The following is a 20,542-nucleotide window of genomic DNA, read 5'->3' as shown; positions in this document are numbered from 1 at the left end:
AAGGGCACTTCATAATACTTAAGGGAACAATCCATCAAGAAGATATAAACCTAGTAAACACATATGCACCCAATATAGGAGCACCCAAATATATAAGGAAAATACTAGAAGACTACAAGAAGGATATCAACAGTAACACACTCATAGTAGGGGACTTTAACACCCCATTATCAACAATAGACAGATCTTTGAAGCAAAGAAACACCAAGGATATTGAGGCATTGAACAACACACTAGATCAAATGGACTTAACTGATGTATATAGAACTTTTCACCCCAAAGAAGCAAAATATACATTCTCTTCAAATGCACATGGGACATTTTCAAAGATAGACCACATGGTAGGACACAAAACAAGCCTCAACAAATTCAAGAAAATTGAAATTATATCAAGCATCTTCTCAGATCACAATGGCTTGAAACTGGAAATCAACCTCAAGGAAAAAACTCAAAGACATTCAGACTCATGGAGAATGAATAACATGATATTAAATAATGAATGGGTAAACAATGACATCAAGAAAGAAATCAAGGAGTTTCTGGAAACTAATGATAATGAACACACAACAACCCAAAACCTATGGGACACAGCAAAAGCAGTCCTGAGAGGAAAGCTCATAGCAATACAGGCTTACCTGACAAAAAAAAATAGAAGAATCTCAAATAAAAAATCTAACACTACAGCTACAAGAACTAAAACAACAACAACAAACAAAGCCCAGGGCTAGTAGAAGGAAGGAAATCATCAAGATCAGAGCAGAATTAAGTGACATAGAGACTAAACAAACAATTCAAAAGATCAACAAAAGTAGGAGCTGGTTCTTTGAAAGGGTAAACAAAATCAACAAGCCTTTAACCAGGCTCATCAAAAAAAAAAAAATTAAAGAGGAAAAATCATGACCGATATCACAGAAATACAAAGGATTGTAAGAAATTACTATAAACAACTATACAGCAAGAAACTTGAGAACCTAGATGAAATGGACAAATTTCTAGAAACTTATAATCTTCCAAAACTGAATCAAGAAGAAGTAGAAAGCCTGAACAGACCAATAACAAAGAGTGAAATTGAAACAGTAATCAAAAAACTCCCGGTACACAAAAGCCCTGGACTGGATGGCTTCACAGGTGAATTTTATGAAACATTTAGGGAAGAACTAATTCCTACCCTTCTCAAACTACTCCAAAAAATCCAAGAAGAGGGAAAACTCCCAAACTCTTTCTATGAAGCCAGTATTACCCTAATTCCAAAACCAGGTCAAGACACAACAAAGAAAGAAAACTACAGGCCAATATCGCTGATGAACATAGATGCTAAAATCCTCAACAAAATATTGGCAAACAGGATCCAGCAACACATTAAGGTCATACACCACGATCAAGTGGGATTCATCCCAGGAATCCAAGGATGGTTTAATATTTGCAAATCAATAAATATAATAACCACATAAACAAAATGAAAGACAAAAATCACATGATCATATCAATAGATGCAGAAAAAGTTTCTGATAAAGTTCAACACACATTATGATGAAAACTCAGCAAAATGGGAATAGAGGGAGCATACCTCAACCTAATAAAGGCTATATACGAGAAACCTGAAGCCAACATCATACTCAATGGACAAAAACTGAAAGCATTCCCCCTGAGATCAGGAACAAGACAAGGATGTCCACTCTCTCCATTCCTATTCAACATACTGTTGGAGGTTCTAGCCACAGCAATCAGACAAGAAAAAGGAATAAAAGGCATCCAAATAGGAAAAGAGGAAGTAAAACTGTCATTATATGCAGATGACATGATAGTGTACATAAAAAACCCTATAGACTCCACTGATAAACTATTCGACATAAGTGAATTTGGCAAAATAGCAGGGTAAAAAGCCAATATTCAGAAATTGAAGACATTTCTGTACACCAACAATAAAATGTCAGAGATAGAAACTTTTTAAAAATCCCATTTACTACAGCAACATGAAAAATAAAGTACCTAGGAATAAACTTAACCAAAGAGATAAAAGACCTCTACTTGAAAAACTACATATCTCTGAAGAAAGAAATTAAGAAAGATACAAATAAATGGAAGCAAATACCATGTTCATGGATGGGAAGAATCAACATCATTAAAATGTCCATACAACCCAAAGCAATTTACAGAATCCACACAATCCCTATTAAAATACTAGTGACATATTTCACAGACCTACAACAAATACTTCAAAAATTTATATAGAACCAAAAAAGACCCCGAATAACCACAGCAATCTGGAGACAGAAGAACACAGTAGGCGGAATCACAATACCAGACATCAGATTATACTACAAAGTCAATGGATCAAGACAGTCTGGTACTGGCATAAGAACAAACATATAGATCAATGGAACAGAATAGAGAGCTCAGAAATAAATGCAGGTCTATATGGTCAACTAATATTCAACAAAGGGGGAAGGAACATAAAATGGAGTGAGGAGAGCCTCTTCAACAAATGGTGCTGGGAGAACTGGACAGGGACATGCAAAAAAATGAAACTAGACAACCAAATTATACCACACACCAGAATAAACTCAAAATGGATCAAAGACTTAAATGTAAGCCATGACACCATAAAAGTCCTAGAGGAAAATATAGGCAGGAGAATTTCAGATATCCCACGTAGCAATATTTTCACCAATACATCTCCTAAGGCAAGGGAAATAAAGGAAAGAATAAACAAATGGGACTACATCAAACTAAAGAGTTTCCACTCAGCAAAAGAAAACATCAGCAGGATGAAAAGGGAACCAACCATATGGGAAAACATATTTGTCAATGATACCTCAGACAAGGGATTGATCTCCAAAATATATAAAGACTTACACATCACAACACCAAGAAGACAAACAGCCCAATTAAAAAATGGGCAAAGGACCTGAACAAACACTTCTCAAAGGAGGATACACAGAGCATCCATTGACATATGAAAGAATGCTCAATGTCACTAGCCATCAGAGAGATGCAAATTTAAACCACAGTGAGATACCACCTCACATCAGTCAGAATAGCCATCATCAACAAATCAACAAACAAGTGCCGGCGACGATGTGGAGAAATGGGAACCCTAGTGCACTGTTGGTGGGAATGCAGGCTGGTGCAACCACTATGGAAAACAGTATGGAATTACCTCAAAAAACTAAAAATGGAACTGCCTTTTGAACCAGCAATTCCACTGTTAGGACTATACCGGAAGAATCCTGAAACCCCAATTCAAAAGAACTTATGCACCCCTATGTTCTTAGCAGCACTGTTTACAATAGCCAAGTGCTGGAAACAGCCTAAGTGCCCATCTGTAGATGAGTGGATCAAAAAACTGTGGTACATTTACACAATGGAATACTTTGCAACAGAGAGAAAGAAGGAACTCCTGTCATTTGCGACAACATGGATGGAACTAGAGAGAATTATGATTAATGAAATAAGCCAGGCAATGAAAGAAAAAAAACATATATCACCTAATACAGGAGACTAATGAATAACACAAATGAACAAAATCGAACAAGGAACAGAAAAACAGTTATTGGGGTGGTGGGGAGAGAAGGAAGGTAAATAGGGGAAGAGTCTAGTAAAGGAACTAGTATAAATAACCCATGGACATTGACAATGGGGTGGGGAATGACTATGGGAGAAGGGGTGGGCTGGGTGGGGGGAAGAAATGAGGGCAAAAATGGGACAACTATAAGAGCAAAACAATAAAATTAAATTTAAAAATTAAAAATGTTTTCAATGGTTAAAATGGCAACTTTTGTATATTTTACCACAATTTTAACAAGTTTATTTTATTATGTTGTTACAGTAGTCCCAATTCCTTTTCCCTTTGCTCCCCTCCACCCAGTCCTACCCCCCTTAGTTCATGTCCATGGGTCATGCATATTAGTTCTTTGGTTTCACCTTTTCCTATATTATTCTTAACTCCACCCTGTCTATTTTGTACCAACCAATTATGCTTCTTAATCCCTGCACCATTTCCCCATTTCTCCCCCTTCCCTCTCCCAGCTGATAACCCTCCAAATGATCCCATACCTGTGATCCTGTTCTTATTCTGGTTTGCTTAGTTGGATTTTGTTAATTTTTAGATTCAGTTGTTGATAGTTGTGAGTTTGTTATCATTTTAATGTTCATAATTTTGATCTTCTTTTTCTTAAGTAAGTTCCTTTGACATTTCATATAATAACAGCTTGGTGATAATGAACTCTTTCAGCTTTACCTTGTCTAGGAAGCACTTCATCTGCCCTTCCATTCTAAATGATAGCTTTGCTAGATAGAGTAATCTTGGTTGTAGATCCTTGCTTTTTATCACATTGAATACTTCTTGCCAGCCCCTTCTTGCCTGCAAAGTTTCTTTAGAGAAATCAGCTGACAGTCTTTCGGTAAACGCTTTGTAGGCAGCTCTCTTTTCTCTTGCTGCTTTTAAGATTCTCTATCATGAAACTTTGGCATTTTAATTAGGATGTGTCTTAGTGTAGTCCTCCTTGGGTCTAGCTTGTTTGGGACTCTGTGCTTCCTGGATTTGTATGTCTATTTCCTTCACCAAATTTGGGAAGTTTTCCTTCATTTTTTCACATAGGCTTTCAATTTCTTGCTCTTCCTCTTCTCCTTCTGGCACCTATATGATTCGGATGTTGGTATGTTTAAAGTTGTCCCAGAGGTTCCTAAGCCTCTCCTCATTTTTTTCAATTCTTGTTTCTTCATTCTGTACTGGTTGGCTGTCTTTTCCTTCCTTCTGTTCCAAGTCATTGATTTGAACCCCAGCGTCCTTCCTTTCACCATTGGTTTTGTGTGGATTTTCCTTCATTTTATTTAGCATAGCCTTCACTTCTTTCCTTATATATTTGCCATACTTAAGCATATCTGTCAAGCCTGTGAGCATCTTTATCATCAGTGTTTTGAACTCTTCATATGTTAGGTTATCTATCTCCTCATTGCTTAGTTCTCCCACTAGAACCTTGAACCGTTCCCTCTTTTGGGCCATACTCCTTTGTCTCCTCATCTTGACAGGCTCCTGTGTTTGTTTGCCTCTGACTTAGAGCTGTTGCACCTGTTACGTTGGAAGGGGTGGAGCCTTAGGTATGCGTAAGTACAGGGTGGCACATTTCACCATGTTGTGGCACTGTGTGGGGGGGAGGGGTCTGAGAGGGAACAATGCCACTTGCTCAGCACTCGCCCCTTTCCCAGGCATCTCTCCCACTTCTGTATGGGACTGGCACCTCTTCAGTTGTTGCCCTGGCTGTCGTTCCCAGAATGTGTGGGTCTGCGGATGTTCTAGGACCAAGTGGACTCTGCTGAGAGACCAGCAGCCTCTTTCTCTGCCCCAACTCCTGCTTGTTTGCAGTCAGAAGCAATGAGTCTTTATTTTCCCTGGCTCTGGGACCATGAGCTGTGTGATCTGGTCTGATGCTGGGAGCGCCCCTGAGGTGTCCCTTCCTACTTTTTAAAACATGTGACTGCATTTTCCCACTATCAGCCCCTGCCATCACCACCACCACACCACATCCTCTCTATCCCAGCTCCACCCCTCCTACCTGTCTGGATGAGTATTTCTTCTTTATATCTTTGTTTGTTGGACTTCCATGCAGCTTGGTTTTCTGGAACTTCTCTTTGTCTCTAGTTTTGAGGTAGTTGTATTCCTTCCTAGTTGTGGAGGGAGACGCAGCATGTCTGCCTAGGCCTCCATCTTGGCTGGAAGTTCTATTTTACTACAATTTTTTAAGATGGTACTAGGGGTATTAGATGCTACATTTAGTGTGAATGAACTGAAAACTGAACTAACACATAATCATTACAAAATAACACGATAACCTAAACAATGAACTTTGATACCTCTTTACTCAAAAGATTAATGATACAAAGAACCTTAAAATTTGTGCATATATTTCATCAATTTGGAGTGTGTCATTCTCTAAAATCTAGATTATAAATCTACCTATTGAAAATTTAAAATGGTAAGATGCAACTAGAATTTTTGTAAACTAAATCTGGCTTTCATATTAAATATTAACATGTATTTAATTGTAATAGTATTAAAAGCAATAAATGTTGTTTTCATATAACTTAACTGGGACAGGGTGGAAACCTGTGTTGTTTTGATGATGCCATTGTTACTCAAGATATTTCTGAAGCTCTTTTTGGCAATGTCCTTCATATCCAATTTGTAGGTCACTCAAAAAAGTAGGCTTGTCTCTTTACAGTTATATAACACTTGGGATCTAAACCTACATTACCCAACTTTGATCATCCAACTTATTTACCAGCTTCACTTCAAATGACTCTTGGCAACTTCCAGAAGTTACATTCAACATAAAATGTATGCAGTCCCTACCCATAATGGAAGTCCTACTTCAGACAAGTATAACAGGTTTTAATAACAACATCAAATAAGTTCCAAAATATCTGGAGCAATGGCACTCTTGTTGGATTGTGTATACAAGCTCTAGAGTTAATGCCTTTGCAAGAGAACTTTTCATTTACAAGAACCACTTTGTGGGAGGGCTAAATAGTCTTGTTTCTTCACAGCCACCGCACTTACCTGAAAATCTGCTATCCAGAGATGTCAAGCTGACACTATACTTGGCCTAGTCTTTAGTAGTGTTAATCAGGTCTCTGTCCTCCAAGAAACTTCCTAGCTACTGAGAACTCCAAAAGATGGAAAATAAAGGTCTTTTGTGTTCCCTTCCACTTCCAACACCAATTTCTTTTAATTAAAATGTTTCTCACCTCCAATGCCCACGGTGCTTTACCCACCCCTCTGCTCCTCCCTATCCCCACTACCCTTCTAATTACTTTTTCTTCTTGTTCTTTGCAGGGTGGAACGATCATCATGCTCTTGCTCAGTGTGGCCATCGTAGCGCTCTCTGTCATCAATGTGGGCAAGAGCATTATGTTTGTCATGACACCCCACTTGTGGGCCACCTCCTCCCTGATGCCTTTCACCGGCTTCCTGCTGGGCTACATTCTCTCTGCTCTCTTCCGCCTCAATGGACAGTAAGTATTACTTTAGACCTCACTGTTCCACAAGCTGAATTTTTGTCCTGGTCTCTCAGGAAAAAGACGAGATCTGAGGTCTGAGTGAAGGCATTTTCCTAGCAGTATGTCAAAATGCATCAACTGAAGAAGGGACTTTGGACTATGAGAAATGTTGGGTAGAAATAGAATGGGTTAGAAACATTAATCCAGAGAAAAACAGCATGTCTCTAATCATCCAAAAACCAGCAACTCATGGCCAAGGGCTCCCTCTGGAGCCTAGATTCCATTTCCTGCCCAAATTCTGGGTAGCTAAAGGCACTGGGGGATCTCCATGTCATCATATTTTTCCTCTTCTACTCTTCCACCTTTTTTGCCTTGACAAGGACACCATCAAGTGACAGCTCTGCTGAGTAAGTACTCAGAGCTGAAGTAGCTGGGAACTCGGCTAGTTGCTAATCTAAATACAAACAGCTGCTACTTTAGGTGACCAGATAACTTGAAGAGCCTGGAATGGGGACATCAGGCACCCTGTCTATAGAGAGCAGCACATTTCAGGACCTTTGGCTCTTTTCCAACATAGACAAATGCTTGCTTACACAGGAGTTCACACATTAGTAGCACTTAGGGGCTCCTACCAAAAAAACCCAAACAAACAAAAAAATCTAAAAGTGTTTTTAAAAGATAGTTTAAGAATAATTATCCATAAGAGGACAAATTGAAGGTTGAAACATAGGAAGGGGTTGGGGGCTTGGTGAAAAAGGTGAAGGAATTGAGAAGTACAGATTGGCAGTTACAGAATAGTCACAGGGATGTAAAGTACAACATAGGAAATATAGTCAATAATATTGTAGTAATTATGGTGCCAGGGGATCACTTTGTAAGTTACATAATTGTCTAACCACTATGCTGTACACCTGAAACTAATATAAAATAATACTGAATGTCAATTGTAACTGAAAATTAAAATTTTTTAAATAATTCTAAAAAATAAAAATCATCCATTTTAAAAAACATGGTAGTATAAAACAAATTACTTCAGGATGTAACACATGGTGATAAAGTAAGAGTCAAAGGCTGCCTACAACTCCTCGATGTCAGTTTTCACAAAGATCCAGTGATACAGATCACAATGACCCCAGCAGCAAGTATTCAGTACCTACTTTTTTAACAGCCTCCCCCACAATGTGATGAAACAGCTCCCAGGGTTCTACTTTCATACACTAATTGCAATTCAATGAACTTAATGTATATTCATTAAATGTAAACATCCCATTCTTTAATCCATAAAATGGATAGCAAAACCAAGAGAATGTATTGCAAAGATAGATAAGTGGGGCTGAATCAATTTTTTTTTATTTTTTCAGTCACCACATGTTTTGGAGTTAAAGGTATCCAAGCCAGAAACTTGGGAACAGAACAAGGCCCCCAGACATTTCAATCTTCTGTATGTTGAAATTGTCATTGTCCTGTATAGTAAGCCCAATGTAACAAGCCAGTGAGTGATACTCACACCTTCCTTTTATCCTTCACCAGCTGGACATTTCTCCAAATTTTAATCTGGTTATCCTACAAAAGTGGACAGATTGTAGATTTCCAACATATTAAAAAATGATCTCATAAAAACTCCCTGACATGAACCAAGTAGTCACCATCTTCCACAAGACTGAATGATTTTAAGAAGTGTCAACTCCACTTTTCTTGAAACCCCATGCACCCCATACCCTGGCATACTTTCATCTTCCTGCGTTGGGGTGTTCAGTGGATCTTAAAGAGTATCTGGGAAAAAGGAGATAGGGAAGTGAGTTTTCATACTCATGCCTCTTCTGTAAGGGCACATGGGATTGGTTTTTCTTAACCTCCAGATGCAGCCGCACTGTCAGCATGGAGACTGGATGCCAAAATATCCAGCTCTGCTCTACCATCCTCAACGTGACCTTCCCCCCCGAGGTCATCGGACCACTTTTCTTCTTTCCTCTCCTCTACATGATTTGCCAGGTTGGAGAAGGGCTTGTCCTCATTGCCATCTTCCAGTGCTACGAGAAACTCAAGCCTTCCAAGGGTGAGTGCTGAATTATTCCCCTTGGAGATCTGCTCCCACATTGGAGGCAATCTCGTGTGCGGCAAGGACCTTTTGGATGGGGTTACCATTCTTATCAAGTCAGTAGGAAACAGGGAGCATCAGGAAGTACAAAGCGACCTCAAAGAGACAAATTTCTTCACTCACTGCATTCAGTTTCGGATAGAGTTGGCCTCATGGGACTGAGGCAATTTGGGCAGCTTTAACTGAGGTGACCACATACAGTGCTCAGGATGACAACACAGGACAGAACTGTCTTGGCCATAAGATAGTTGTGAGATATTTGTGTGAAAGGGCCCCCATTCACAAGAGTTCAGGAAATCTGTACTTTAGGACTAGGTTCTCACGTCGTGAAACCAGGTGAGAGCCCCAGCGCCCCTATATGAGGAAAAACATTAAAGCGATGCAGCCCAATAACGATGAATCCAAAAACAGAATTCCAATCCTGGTTACACAGTAAACTTAAGTCAAGGTTATTAAACAGTAGCCATCACAATAATCTAGTTTGATCTGATTTATACCTCAATCTGATTACTACTGGATTAATAACTTCCTAGCCAATTAGCACCTATTTTCTAAGAGGCCCAGATAATTTCATTCTCTTCAGAATACAAGCAAAACTCAAGAAAGCTCAGAGTCCCTTCCTCAAACTGGACTTTATAACCTTTTTCTTTTTCAAAACCAATAAACTCAACCTTACTTGGCAACACTATTTCAGTATTTTATATTCTCAACATCAGTACATTCTTAATCACTCAAATCCTTAAACTCTTATTGACAAACTTAATTGAGAGCCGCTTGAAGACCTTTTCTAGAACCCTGGGACTGATTTACACCCAAGGAGAAAGATGCAACTTCCTCTGGTGAAATGATTGTTTAGTAGTCAAATGCAGATTTACAGCAAACTAAAATGTAATCTTGGTTATCAAGCAGCCAAAAAGAAACCAATAAATAGCTGACCGTATTTCAAAACAATTTTCTAAGTTTTGGTTCAAAACTACAGTGGAGCTGTAGGAAATCTAGTCTGATGCTTAAGACAAACTCAATTAATCTGTTGCCCATTGAAGTCTCCACTCTCCCCCTTGAGAGAAAGACAGGAAGAGAGAAAGAGAGAAAGAGAAAGAGAAAGAGAGAAAGAGAAAGAGAGAGAGAGAGAGAGAGAGAGAGAGAGAGAAAGAAAGAAAAAAGGAAGGAAGAAAAAAAAGAGGGAGGGAAGTAGGGAGGGAAGGAAAAGAAGGGAGAGGCAAAAAGTTTCTGCTTTATGGACTAAGGGCCCAGGCAGCAGTGCTCAGGGTCAAGTTTCTGTGATTTTGCCCCCTGTACCCTTTTACAGAGATGGGACAACAGGAAAGGCAGACCCTGATTCCTATCTTCACAGCTCCTCACCACATCCACACAGCCAGGAAAAGTATACCCAACAACAAAATGAGGAGCACACTTCCCTAAAGCACCTTCTTCCCTGAGCCATCCTTGCTCCCCAAATGCAGTCAACAACCTCACCTAATTTCAACTCCCTATTACACTGCATGTACAAAGAAGTGGGAGATGAAGTCATGAAGAGTCAATATTCTGCTCATTAGGCCTTTTGACTACTATTACTATTAGGGATACCGAGGGAAAGCAAAGCACTCTTCAGTTATGTCAGGGGAGGAGAGATGGTTAAGTGACAGGGAAAAAAACAGAGCCCACCTCAGGGGTAAGTTGGTATTTTTATCTGTCAAAGTAAGCAAGCTTTGTATTGATGATTCTCTCATTCTCCTTCCCCACCCATAACCCTTTACAACTTTACAGATAAAACAAAAATGACCTACACAGCTACTGCAACTGAAGAAACCACTCCAGCTGCTCTGGGAAACGGTATCTGTAAAGAAGAGTGCCCCCCTTACACAGCCTAGCCTTCCCCCTGGGGCCTGGATTCTGGTCAGGTGATTCCGAGGCCACTGTGGTAAACTATGGAGAGAAAGCGGAAAGATGAAAACACACCAGCAAGGCTCTGAGCCTTTCTCCAACATTTCCAGGTGAAACTATCAAGAGCATCAAAAGCCTTGCCTGGAGGGCAGAGGGTGAGGGGTCTACCATAAAAGCCTCACGTATCTCCAGCTTAATATTGGATACTTGTTAAAAAAAAAAAAAAAAAGTAAAGACTTGTTTAATGACAACCCCAAAAAAGTAAAGACTTGTTTAATGACAACCCCAGGAAATGCAACCAAAATTGCCTTTTGCCCTGCCTCTCCAGAACAGTGCCTGGCAGGCATATAAAAGGGACTTGATTTTTGACTAGTCAAAAATGTTTTCCTAAAAATCAAATATCCAAATCCTATTCCAAGTTTTATGACTTAAAAAAAAAATGCTCAGAGCTGTAGAATCAGTAGACTTCAGAAGCCTTTTCTAATAACCTTAAAAATTCAGATATCGTTCCTACCTTTCTGACGTTACTACTGGGATTAAAGATCCTGAGAACACAAATATGACACGAAGTATGCAAAAGCAAACATGCTAACATGAGAAAGCAATTTGTCAAGACAAACTCAAATACTCAGCCAGTGAAATTGAAGTATATAATCCCAGAAGTAGAGGGGAAATTTTAAGAAAAAAACAGGCCACAAATAAAAAATCAACAGAGCTGTTTCACAGATCTACATCCCATCAGTCCATTACATATCAGTGGTTTCCACATTATGCTCCTTCAAACTTCAGTTTAAGATACTGCCAAAATAAGTGGTTTCTCAATTCAAATACTCAGAATTCTTAAAATTCAAATTTTCTCCAATGAAATTTAAACATTTTGCATATCACTCATGTGCAAACAAGCATTAGGCCCAAGATTAACGAACTAGTATTAAACACTGGACAACAGCTGACCATGCCTAACTACTTGTGATTTCTGTATCATTTAATAAGATTAGACACAACAGAAACTATGACAATCTCAGGGAATCAGTCTGGCAAATGTCCAAGACCACCAATATTCCCAGTACCAGAGCAAACTTTAAGAATCACTGATTTGGACCACAAAAAGGTCTACCATTTACCTTTCTCTAATATCTTAACAGACATCATTTGCTAGGAAACTTGGTTAGCACAACAAATTAAAACAAGTTTGAGCTCTTTGAGGAAGCGAAAGCTACTTAGATAATTACCCTCAGTGAAAAAAGGGAACAGCAATACTGCGGGTAAGTCCATGCGGTGAGACATCACTAAATTTACTGCAATCACACTTTAAGGTATTGTATACATGCTGTCAAAAGCACCACCCACATTGTAAAGGTGTATGTCCAATCACTATTGTATACCTGCAACTAAGGTTTTATCATATACCAACTATACTTAAGAAAAACATTGCAGGTATGTTACCTTAACTAGGCAAAAAGTATATATAAGATAAATATAACTATGCCCCAGCAAAGGTGGGTCTTAAAACTGCTTAGGCTCACACTGTCATGACTTCTCAGGTCCTGGATCTGAGAACTTAACGCCAACTTGTTGGGTCAAACCACCTCCATTTTCTCTACCATGTTTACAGAAAATGTCTTTTTGTTGCCTCACTGTGTAACAAATTATTTGTAATTATTACTGGGTTGACCAAAAAGTTCGTTTGGATTTTTCCTAAGATGGCTCTAGTAGTGCTTGTCTTTGACTTCATTTTACAATTTTATTAGATTGTACTGACAACTGTCATTCAGCGTGCATTAAAAAAATAACAAAATTGAATTTTTGTGTAGCCATTTTAATATTGGAGATGGAAGAAAACATGCAACATTTTCAGCATATACTTTATTTCAAGAAAAGTAAAAACACAAGTGAAATGCAAAAGATTTGTGCAGTGTACGGAAAAGGTGCTGTGACTGATCTAACTAGTCAAAGCGGTTTGTGAAGTTTCATGCTGGAGATTTCTCGCTGGATGATGTTCCAGTCAGGTAGACCAGTTGAAGCTGATAGTGATCGCAACATTGGGAACAGTATTATCCTACGCATAAACAGCAGACACACTCAAAATATCCAAATGAAATTATTGGTGAAAATGAAAACGTGTCTCATTTTACAAAAACGTAGATTTTTTTGGCCAAACCAAACAGTAAGCCACTTATGTTTCGCTATTTAGGAATGTGTGTGCGTGGTGGGGGGAGGAGTTAACTGCCCAAGCACATACACCATACCACTGAGTTACCTATTTTAAAAGCCCAAGGGGTAACAAGTTGCCTCTTTGATAGCAACTGCTTGCTGACTTGTTCAGCCTTCAGAAAAACACCATTAAAGATAAAAACTAGGTACTGCCATTTAAATAAAGCCATCGCCCTCTATCCAAGTTCATGTATACCATATAAACTCTCCCTAGATTCAGATTCATAATTTTATGGCCAGAGTTTAGTCTTCCATAGAGGCAAGTTGCCTTCACGCCAGTTATACCAAAAAAACTTTCAAATTCACCATGTAGCAATTCCCCCTAGTGAATTCCCTCACTTTGGGGAAACCAAAAGCAATCCTCCTAGAAGTGCTTTCCTCAAAATCCCTATAGGATAGGCAGAGTCTACACTAGAGTGTGGTTTGGGGACTCTAGAATTAAGAAGTTCTGGGTTCCAATACAGTCTATTTATACTCTTCTCTTTGGCCCTTAATTGCCACCAGTAAAATGGTGGTATAAAGTAGCTTTGCAGATTCAGCAAATGTTCAATGTTATTGTTACCAAGTATTTATATCTAGCCTAAAACTCTAAAATAAAGTACTAAAAAGTCTAATCAGTCTCCAACATTCCTGAAAGAAATAAAGCTCATTGCCTGCAGATAGCAAGCTCTAACACTTAAAAGATGGACAGAGATCCTTAGGCAGCTTTCACTCATTTTGCCCTGAACCAGTTAGTCACATCCATGTCTCAGGACATGAACCCCTTTAAAGCAATCATGTGCACTGACGGAAAAAAAAAAAAAAAAAATCACAACTTTATTACAACTTCTAAGCCAGGCATAAAACATTAACTGTCCAATCTGCTTCCCAAAATGTCTTTTTAAAATGGTTACTTATTGATTTTAGACAAAGTAGAAACAACCATCAATTTGTTGTTCCACCCATCTATGCATTCACTGGCCGATTCCTGTAGCTGCCTTGCGAGGGACCAAACCCGTAACCTTGGCATATCAGGGCAACACTCTAAACAGCGAAGGCTCAAATTGTTCTTGTCTGGACTACAGAAACCTAGGTAAGCTGATGCCAACAGAACAATCAGGTGATAAAAGGAACAAGCATCGGAGGGCCACATACAAAGGAAACTCAAATTGTTAGTCATCATGGCTTTAAACAGTTCACCGATTTCTTTGCCCATCTTTTGCCAAAAGTACTACTTAAATTTTAAAAAATAAAGAGCCTGACCAAACGACTCCAGGATGCTCTACAACAAATTCTAAATGTGTTGAATATAGATAGGGAGAGAGGAGTAAACAGCACATCCTTCAGAGACAAAGGCAGTTTTATAATCTTTTATTATCAATAACAAACAGCTGCTTTAACGTCCTGGCCAGGCAGCCGTTAAAGGTGGGTGGGAGGACACCCTTGACCCTAACAAGAAAACTCAAATTAAGCCTTTATGTACAAGCAAATTTAGAGCTCTTTTAAGTGTCCAAAGCCATTAATTAGTTTAATTGATACATTAAACTAATTCTGAATTAACATATTTGAATAACCAAGAACTAAAATGTTCAAATTTTTTTCTAGTACAAAAAAATTAAATTTGCTTTAGTTATAAAAGAGCTCTATCAATATACACAAACTATATACTTCAGACAGTCACAAAAATGTGAGCAGAAGGCTTATCAAAAGACATTTAATACAATTAGTTTTCAACAACCCCTTGGTGGTCCACATCTACAAAGATATCCAGCCCAACCCAACCCCCCTTCAAACCCCACCCCCACAGAAAAGCACATACTTACCAGAATTTTTAGCAAGTATGCTTTGGGAATTTGTTTTTGTTTTTTAAAAAGGCCCCCTGGGCAAGTTATTTACAGTTTAATTGCCACTGTCAACTGATCTGGACCGGGACCTGGACCTGGACCTTGACCTCTGGCGATCCACAGATGCTGGAGACTTAGATCTACTTGAAGAACCACGTTTCTGGTTCTTCTCAGGTGCAGGAGACCTACTAACAGAACGGGACTTGCTCCGGCTCCTGCTCCTGCTCCTGCTCCTGCTCCGGCTCCTGCTCCTAGAGCGACTGTAAGACTTGCGACTCCGAGAACGAGATCGGCTACGAGACCTAGAGGAACTCCTGCTCCGGGAACGAGACCTGCTTCGTGACCTACTGGGAAGGAAAAAAATAATACAACATAAGCGGCAGGCCCTACAAATCCATTAAGTAAAACTGACAGAAAGATAGTAGAAATACCTGTGCCTTTTGCTGCCTTCAATTAATTTTATTTTTCTCCCATTTATTTCCTTTCCAGAAAGTTTTTCAATAGCATTCTTTAAGTCACCATAAGAGGCAAACTCAACCACCCTACAATGAAAAACAATGGAAAGAAAAAAATTTGTAAAGTTATGCACATCTTATAGTCTCACAAGCTATAGGAACCTAGATTAAGTACCTTTTCTATGTTCATTTTGCTATTTATTATATCAAGAGTCTTTAATTCTCGATGGATAACGTGGCATTAGAGCAAAGTTTCTCATCCTCATAACTGTTGACATTTTAGGCCAGACAAATCTTTGTTGTGGGGGTCTTTCCCCACAATATCCCTGGCCTATATCCACATGCCAGACATTGTCAAATGTCCCCGGGGAAGCAAACTCACCTGAGAACCAAGAGCATGTGCAAATTTAAGTACTCAAGAAACATTCACAGTAAAATTTCCAAGATATTTTAAATGGCTTATAATCTTCAATCCATACTCACCCTTCATTTAATTTAGGTCGATGTGCATCTGCAAAGGTTACTTCTCCAGCTTGTCTCATAAAATCTTTGAGATCCTTAACGCAAGACAATTGTGTTAAGCAGAGAAATGGAACCATGACACACAAACAACAACACAGTAAAAACAAGACTACTGGAAGAGAAGATGTTAGATAAAGTACAAACATGGCATGTACCATACTTGTATTCTATCAGAATTCAAAAATTAATCTACGTCAGGGCACGAAATAAGCAAAGAGCATATTGCTTTTAAGCAAAATGCTAAAAGAAATTCAGATTTTAACATTAAGTAGTATTAGTCTATACTGAGCTCAATACAAATAGGAAAACAAACAAAAAAACAAAACAAAAAGAACAAAAAGAAACAGTACATATTTTTAAAGACTAAAGTAGAAATTTTATATTTAAAAACAGAGTATTTACAAGACACGTTATTTTGTGCCCCATATGTCATTAAAAAAGTTTACTTTACCTTTATTATTATTTCCCTAGGCTAGTCAAGCAGCAAACCGTTAATCGGTCGAAGAAACCTTCATGACATATGCCCGACTGGCTCTTCGCCACCCACTCGAAGGACACTACCCAATCGATGGAAGCCTTTAATCGCACAGCCCTCCCTATTAGCAGACTACTGGCGGATGCAGACACGTTCTACTCTTGTGCAGTTACCAAGGACCACTTTACTGCGAACAGGATTCCAACGACCAACTAATTTCGTATCTTTGAACTCTTTGCGATCAGGACCTCTTATTCGGAAGCGTTACAGGAAGACAGCTCTCAACTTAGGAATCAGATCACGTTATCAGCGCTGTGGGATCGCTGCAACCTGGCACTTCAAGTAAGTGCCCCGATTACGTCTAGACCGGCAAACACAGATCTAGAGGTGGCCAACTGATCACTGTAGGAGCTGACTGGCAAAGTCAACCAGGCCCAACCAAGAGTGACCAAGACAACGATTAGGATAACCCACAGGCACTCCTCGTCATAAGGCCAACGACACAGATAGGCTGGCAAATAAAGGGTTTAATATTTGGTTAAAATTGATTTTAAAAACAAGAAAAAATATCCTCAAAACATTTACATTTGATCACTAATATTAAAGTTTGAAATATCCCCCAATTACATTTAATTAAAATTTTAAAATTACAATTAAGTCAATTAATTTAATTAAAAATAGAATTACTTTTAATAAAATATTAATAAAACATTAGCTACCCATTCCATTATTTTAAAAAGCCACATTAAAATCTCAAAACTGAATTTCTACAAACCTGCCAGCTGACTCTTGAAGATAAATTCTCAACTATAAGCCGATTTTCTGTTCTTACAGGTGGAGCATTTCTGAAGAAGAGAACGGGTATTCAAAATGGAAGAAATACAGCAACGTGCACTTACTTTACTCAACTGTGACCAAGTTCAAGCAATATGACAAATCATTCAAATGATTTTATCAACTGTTTCTGAATTATTGTATGATTCATTACACAGACTTAACAGATTAACAGTGGACTGACACAGGACTAATTTCGGTAAATACCAGAATCACTTGCTAACGGTCTTAACCGTTACTCATGTCGTAGTGACTATTCAATGCAGCCATCCACCATCACATACCGTCTATCATTTCGAGGTCTGCGACTACTAAAACGATCAGAATAACGTCCTCGACCTCTTCCACCTCGAGATCGAGCCCGAGCGTGTTCAATAGTAACCCTAGAAAAAAAGAAAAATCTTTACTATCCCCACAAGCTATGCAAGAGAAACCCCCCAGCATACCTAGTCTGCTCTATCTTATAATGCTAACTACTTATAAAACTAAGACACTCACCTTTCACTGCAGAGTTCTTTTCCATCAAGTTCATATACAGCATCATCAGCATCCCTAGGATCCTCAAATTCCTAAAATATAAGCATGAAGAAAATATAATGCCTAGCATGGTCTTATAAGTACATTCTACAACATATTAAGAGAACTAAAACTATGTAACAGATTCCTTATTCTTTTCAGAAAGCGAGGATGGGAAGGAGAAAAGACAGGAAGAGAAACGTCAATGGGTGATTGCCTCTTGCGTGCCCCCAATTGGGGATCTGACCCACAACCCAGGCATGTGCCCCAACCTGGGATCAAACCAGCAACCCTTTGGTTCGCAGGCCGCACTCAATCACTGAACCACACCAGCCAGGGCAGGAAAAGAAGTATCTTAATGACAGTGTCATGCAGATAGTAAGCCTACCCGATAAGTGACCATGAGTGGTCTCCCTCCAGTCAGCAGTGAAATTCTTTTATTCCTTAAAAAACTGCCTCAAGGCTGCCTAACATTTTCTAAAGATTCTCTCTACCTGGACTCAGTTCAGTAAGAGCAAAAATCTTTACCAACTTTACAACAGGTAACCCAACCAGTTCTAAATACTTACCACAAAACCAAAGCCTCTTTTCAGATCGATATCTCTTATTCGTCCATATCCCTTGAAGAACCTTTCCACATCTTTCTCCCTGGCTGAAGGATTTAACCTCCCGATGAATACTCGACAGCCACTCATGACGCCCAGCTAGTATTTCCTGTTAGAAAAATAATTCCATTGAGACAATACCAGTGAATGTCAGAGGAATGCCTTGATCAAGGGGTCAAAAACATGAACGGCATAAAATAAAATGTTTACCGGGTGATGTTATAAACAAGATTGCCAAGAGTGCCTCTTATTAGGCCAGGTCCCTTGCAGACAAAATTAAAACTCGGCTCTCAACGCGATCCTTCCCTGGGCCCAGAACGCAGCAACTGCAACGCCCACTGCCGCCTCTGGAACTGCGCAGCCTCACACTCTCCCCGGCTCTTCTGGCCCCCTCCCATCTGCCGCAGTTAAGAAAGGCCGAGAAGTGCGGGCGGAGCCGGCCCCGCCCTTCGCCAGGCCAGCCCAAAGGCGACAGGCCGCGCGCGCGCCGCCGCCTCCCGGGAGCGTCACAGCAGATGGAAAGCCGGAATCTCGCGACGCCACGGCCGCGCCTGCGCACAAGGCGGAGGGCGGACACTGGGCAGTCACAAAATGGCGGATGCGGAGCCGCGGTGGGGGAGAGCCGCGCGTGCCAAACTCCATTCTCCCTCCCCCTCCCCGGACTCCACTGTCCCCGAGTCACCATACCCGCCCCCAGAAACCCCGAACCACACCCCAAGCAAAGCCCGCCACTCCAGGGTTTCGGCTAGAGAAGAGACAGGGAGGGGAACACAGCCCCTCCATAAAAGCGACCAACCAAAACCGCCCTTCCACCTTCACTTCCCCTCAAACAATACCCAAAGGGAGACGTGCCCCAGCGCCCACCTCGGATAAATTGCGCTCATTTGACGCCGTCCTCCGCAAAGAGAGCAGCCTTGGCCACTCGCGATCTGAGTGGCCATGAAGAAGCCTCGATCCGAGAAGCCATTCCCTCAAAGTGAGCCACTCACCTACCGGACAGGATCTTTGGCTGCTGAGACCCAAGAGAGGTCCGTAGTCTGCGACGGAGCTGTCTGCCTCCCCGCAGACCAGGACTCAACTCGTCTGTGTCTCTCCACAACTGACGCACTTAGCTGCTCTAGCGTTCTAGAAAATGGAGGGTGCGCCTAGCGTCATTTCCGGAGCCGCCCACAGGCCCTCCCCCTTGGATCCAAGGACGGAAGTTTCCGCGAGGCGCCGGGCCCCTTTCCCGCGACCTTCCTTAGCGACCCTCGCCCGCGGAGGGTGGGGCCAAGGGGCAGGCCGGGGTGTGAGCGCGCAGTCAGGTATCAGGCCCTGGAGGGGTTTCGGTTAAAGACGTTGGGGCTTACTAGGCCGTAAAATCCGGCTCGTCGTTCTCTCTCTCTCTCTCTTTCTCGTGAAAATACCCTAAGAGAAATGAAGCTTCTTTATTATCTGAATTTTTTCTAAGATGCACCAAGAATACTGGATAAAGAAACTCAGACTTGGCGAAACTATCTGGCCACCTCTGACCCCTTGCCTGTCGCGTTGCACGTTGCAGGACGCTCCTTGATGAGTAACGAATATTTTAATCATACCACAGACATGTAGTTTAAAGTAAAAAGACTAAGGAACTGCAGGTTTTTCTTAAATTTATTTTCTTAAATAGTTTATTTTTAAAAAGAGGGGAGGGAAAGAGAAAAGGAAAGACTCATTGGCTGGCTCTCACACACCCCCTACTGAGTGAGTACCTGGCCGGCAGCAACCCAGGCGTGTGCCCTGACTGGGAAACTGCAGTATTTTTAAATGGAAGGTTTTTGCGTGATGAAACACTTAAGTTGGGACTGCAGCTAGAAGGCCATCTTTTAAATAAATGTTACTGTGTTTTTTCCATTATCCTTTAGTCCCCTTATATCCCCCTCCCCCAGCAATGAACACACTTGTCCATGTCCATGAGTCCTTTTTCTTTTTGCTGGATCCCCCCCCCCCCATGGCTGTCATCCGGCTCTCTCTGTGTCTGTCTCTATTTTGCTTGTTAGTTCAGTTTGTTCATTAGATTCTACACATGCATGAAATCATATGGTCTTTGACTTTCTTTGACTGGCTTATTTCACTTAGCATGATGTTCTCCAGGTCCA

At 40.4% G+C, this 20,542-nt stretch overlaps 2 protein-coding genes across 8 annotated transcripts in view; one reads left to right on the top strand and one right to left on the bottom strand.

Annotated features, from left to right (window-relative positions):
* The window catches only part of SLC10A1 (solute carrier family 10 member 1), a 31,805-nt gene extending 20,590 nt beyond the window's left edge, over positions 1-11,215 (top strand). Inside the window, exons 3-5 of the mRNA XM_090271055.1 lie at positions 6,836-7,014; positions 8,859-9,055; positions 10,865-11,215. Of these exons, the coding sequence (XP_090127181.1) occupies positions 6,836-7,014; positions 8,859-9,055; positions 10,865-10,968 (480 nt within the window). The 3' untranslated portion in view covers positions 10,969-11,215. The remainder of the gene's footprint in view (positions 1-6,835; positions 7,015-8,858; positions 9,056-10,864) is intronic.
* A 3,314-nt stretch (positions 11,216-14,529) lies between these two features.
* On the bottom strand, positions 14,530-19,558 carry SRSF5 (serine and arginine rich splicing factor 5). Of its 7 annotated transcripts, none has more exons than XM_090271049.1 (9): positions 19,415-19,557; positions 18,636-18,976; positions 18,390-18,534; positions 17,803-17,873; positions 17,589-17,687; positions 17,246-17,315; positions 15,957-16,030; positions 15,450-15,560; positions 14,530-15,365 (listed from the first exon to the last, which is right to left on the bottom strand). In XM_090271049.1, the coding sequence occupies exons 3-9, from the start codon at positions 18,513-18,515 to the stop codon at positions 15,074-15,076; spliced, it is 843 nt and encodes a 280-aa protein (XP_090127175.1). In that variant the 5' UTR covers positions 18,516-18,534; positions 18,636-18,976; positions 19,415-19,557; the 3' UTR covers positions 14,530-15,073. The 7 variants fall into 7 exon arrangements, with proteins under 7 accessions (XP_090127175.1, XP_090127176.1, XP_090127177.1 ...); XM_090271050.1 differs by having other exon boundaries at positions 19,419-19,557; XM_090271051.1 differs by lacking the exon at positions 19,415-19,557 and adding an exon at positions 19,290-19,408.
* Positions 19,559-20,542: the final 984 nt, after the last annotated feature.

This window comes from Furipterus horrens, unplaced genomic scaffold (assembly GCF_987537825.1).
Source record: "Furipterus horrens unplaced genomic scaffold, mFurHor1.1.pri manual_scaffold_3, whole genome shotgun sequence".
Lineage (NCBI taxonomy): Eukaryota > Metazoa > Chordata > Mammalia > Chiroptera > Furipteridae > Furipterus > Furipterus horrens.
The sequence above is the reverse complement of the archived record's forward strand: the minus strand, read 5'-3'. Positions and strand labels throughout refer to the sequence as shown.